Raw genomic sequence first — 1,757 nt, forward strand, 5'->3', positions numbered from 1 at the left:
CTACTGGCGCCGCGGCCCCCGCCGCCGCGGGTGCCCCCATCACCCCCGGCGCCCCTGTGGCTGTCGCGGCCCCTGTCGCCACCGCGGCCCCCGCCGCCGCGGCCCCCGTCGTCACCATCGGCCCTGCTGTCCCGCCGCTTGGCGTGACTACCCGTGCCAGAGGAGGAGTACTTCGGCCGAGCACGCGCTACCCTTCCGACGAGTATGTGTGCGCCACCTCGACGTCGACGCCATCACCCATCCCCACCTCCTCTCGCGCTGCCCTTCGGGATCCCCATTGGCTAGCTGCGATGCAGGAGGAATTCGACGCCCTACAGTGCAACCGCACATGGAAGCTTGTTCCGCGACCCCCTCGTGCCAACATCATCTCTGGCAAGTGGGTGTTTCGCCACAAGACTCGTCCAGACGGTTCTCTCGAGCGCTACAAGGCTCGGTGGGTGGTTCATGGTTTCCGGCAGCACACGGGCGTGGACTTCACCGACACCTTCGCCCCGGTTGTGAAACCGGGCATGATTCGCACCGTGCTCCAGCTGGCGGTCTCGCGCGCCTGGCCTGTGCACCAGTTGGATGTCTCCAACGCCTTCTTGCACGGCTATCTCACCGAGCAGGTGTTCTGTGAGCAGCCCACTGGTTTCATCGTGCCGCGCACCCCGACTTCATGCACTTGCTCTCCCGTTCTCTTTACGGGTTGAAGCAAGCGCCTCGGGCTTGGTACCAGCGTATCGCAGCCTTCCTGCAGTCTCTGGGATTTTGGTCCACTCGCTCTGATGCTTCACTCTTCGTGTATCATCAGGGAGCTGACACTGCATATCTGCTGATCTATGTCGACGACATCATCCTCACGGCGTCCGCTCCCAATCTCCTTCAGCGGCTGACTGCTCGTCTTCATGATGAGTTTGCCCTCAAGGACTTGGGGCCCCTGCACTACTTCCTCGGCATCGAGGTGGTCCGACGGCCTGACGGCTTCTTTCTGCATCAGCAGAAGTATGCCCATGAGCTCCTGGAGCATGCCGGCATGCTTAACTTCAAGCCGGCGCCCACCCCCGTCGACACGAAGGCGAAGGTCTCTGCTCTGGAGGGGTCTCTCGCGTCCGATGCAGCGTTCTATCGCTCCATCGTCGGTGCTCTACAGTACCTGACGCTCACCCGACCCGACCTGCAGTACGCTGTCCAGCAGGTGTGCCTCCACATGCACGCTCCGCGTGACTCTCACTGGACCTTGGTGAAGCATATTCTCCGTTATGTACGCGGCACCATGTCTTTGGGACTCACCCTGACAGCCTCCGCCTCCACCGACCTCGTGGCCTACTCAGATGCCGACTGGGCTGGCTACCCCGACACTCGACGCTCTACGTCAGGCTACTGTGTCTACCTTGGGCCCTCGTTGATCTCTTGGTCATCGAAGCGGCAGCCCACGGTCTCCCGCTCCAGCGTTGAGGAAGAGTATCGCGTCGTGGCTAATGCCGTGGCTGAATGCTCTTGGCTACGCCAGCTGCTTCAGGAGTTGCTTTGTGATGTTCACAAGGCCACTCTTGTCTATTGCGATAACGTCAGCGCGGTCTACCTCTCCACCAACCCGATGCACCATCGACGTACGAAGCATATTGAGCTCGATATTCACTTCGTGCGCGAGCAGGTTGCCCTTGGCCGTGTTCGGGTTCTTCACGTGCCGATGACGCAACAGTTTGCTGATGTGATGACTAAGGGATTGCCTACTCCCGTGTTTGAGGAGTTTCGATCCAGTCTCTGTGTCTCCG

The 1,757-nt window shown here is 61.1% G+C and overlaps 1 protein-coding gene across 1 annotated transcript; it reads left to right on the plus strand.

Moving 5' to 3' along the window:
- Positions 1-96: 96 nt before the first annotated feature.
- On the plus strand, positions 97-1,722 carry LOC123100437 (uncharacterized mitochondrial protein AtMg00810; the record flags this gene model as incomplete). Its single annotated transcript, XM_044522376.1, is given in 1 exon segment — positions 97-1,722. A coding segment is annotated over 1 exon segment (1,064 nt), but the record flags the coding sequence as incomplete, so codon positions are not given.
- Between the last annotated feature and the right edge of the window lie 35 nt (positions 1,723-1,757).

Source organism: Triticum aestivum, chromosome 1B, assembly GCF_018294505.1.
Source record: "Triticum aestivum cultivar Chinese Spring chromosome 1B, IWGSC CS RefSeq v2.1, whole genome shotgun sequence".
Taxonomy (NCBI): Eukaryota; Viridiplantae; Streptophyta; class Magnoliopsida; order Poales; family Poaceae; genus Triticum; species Triticum aestivum.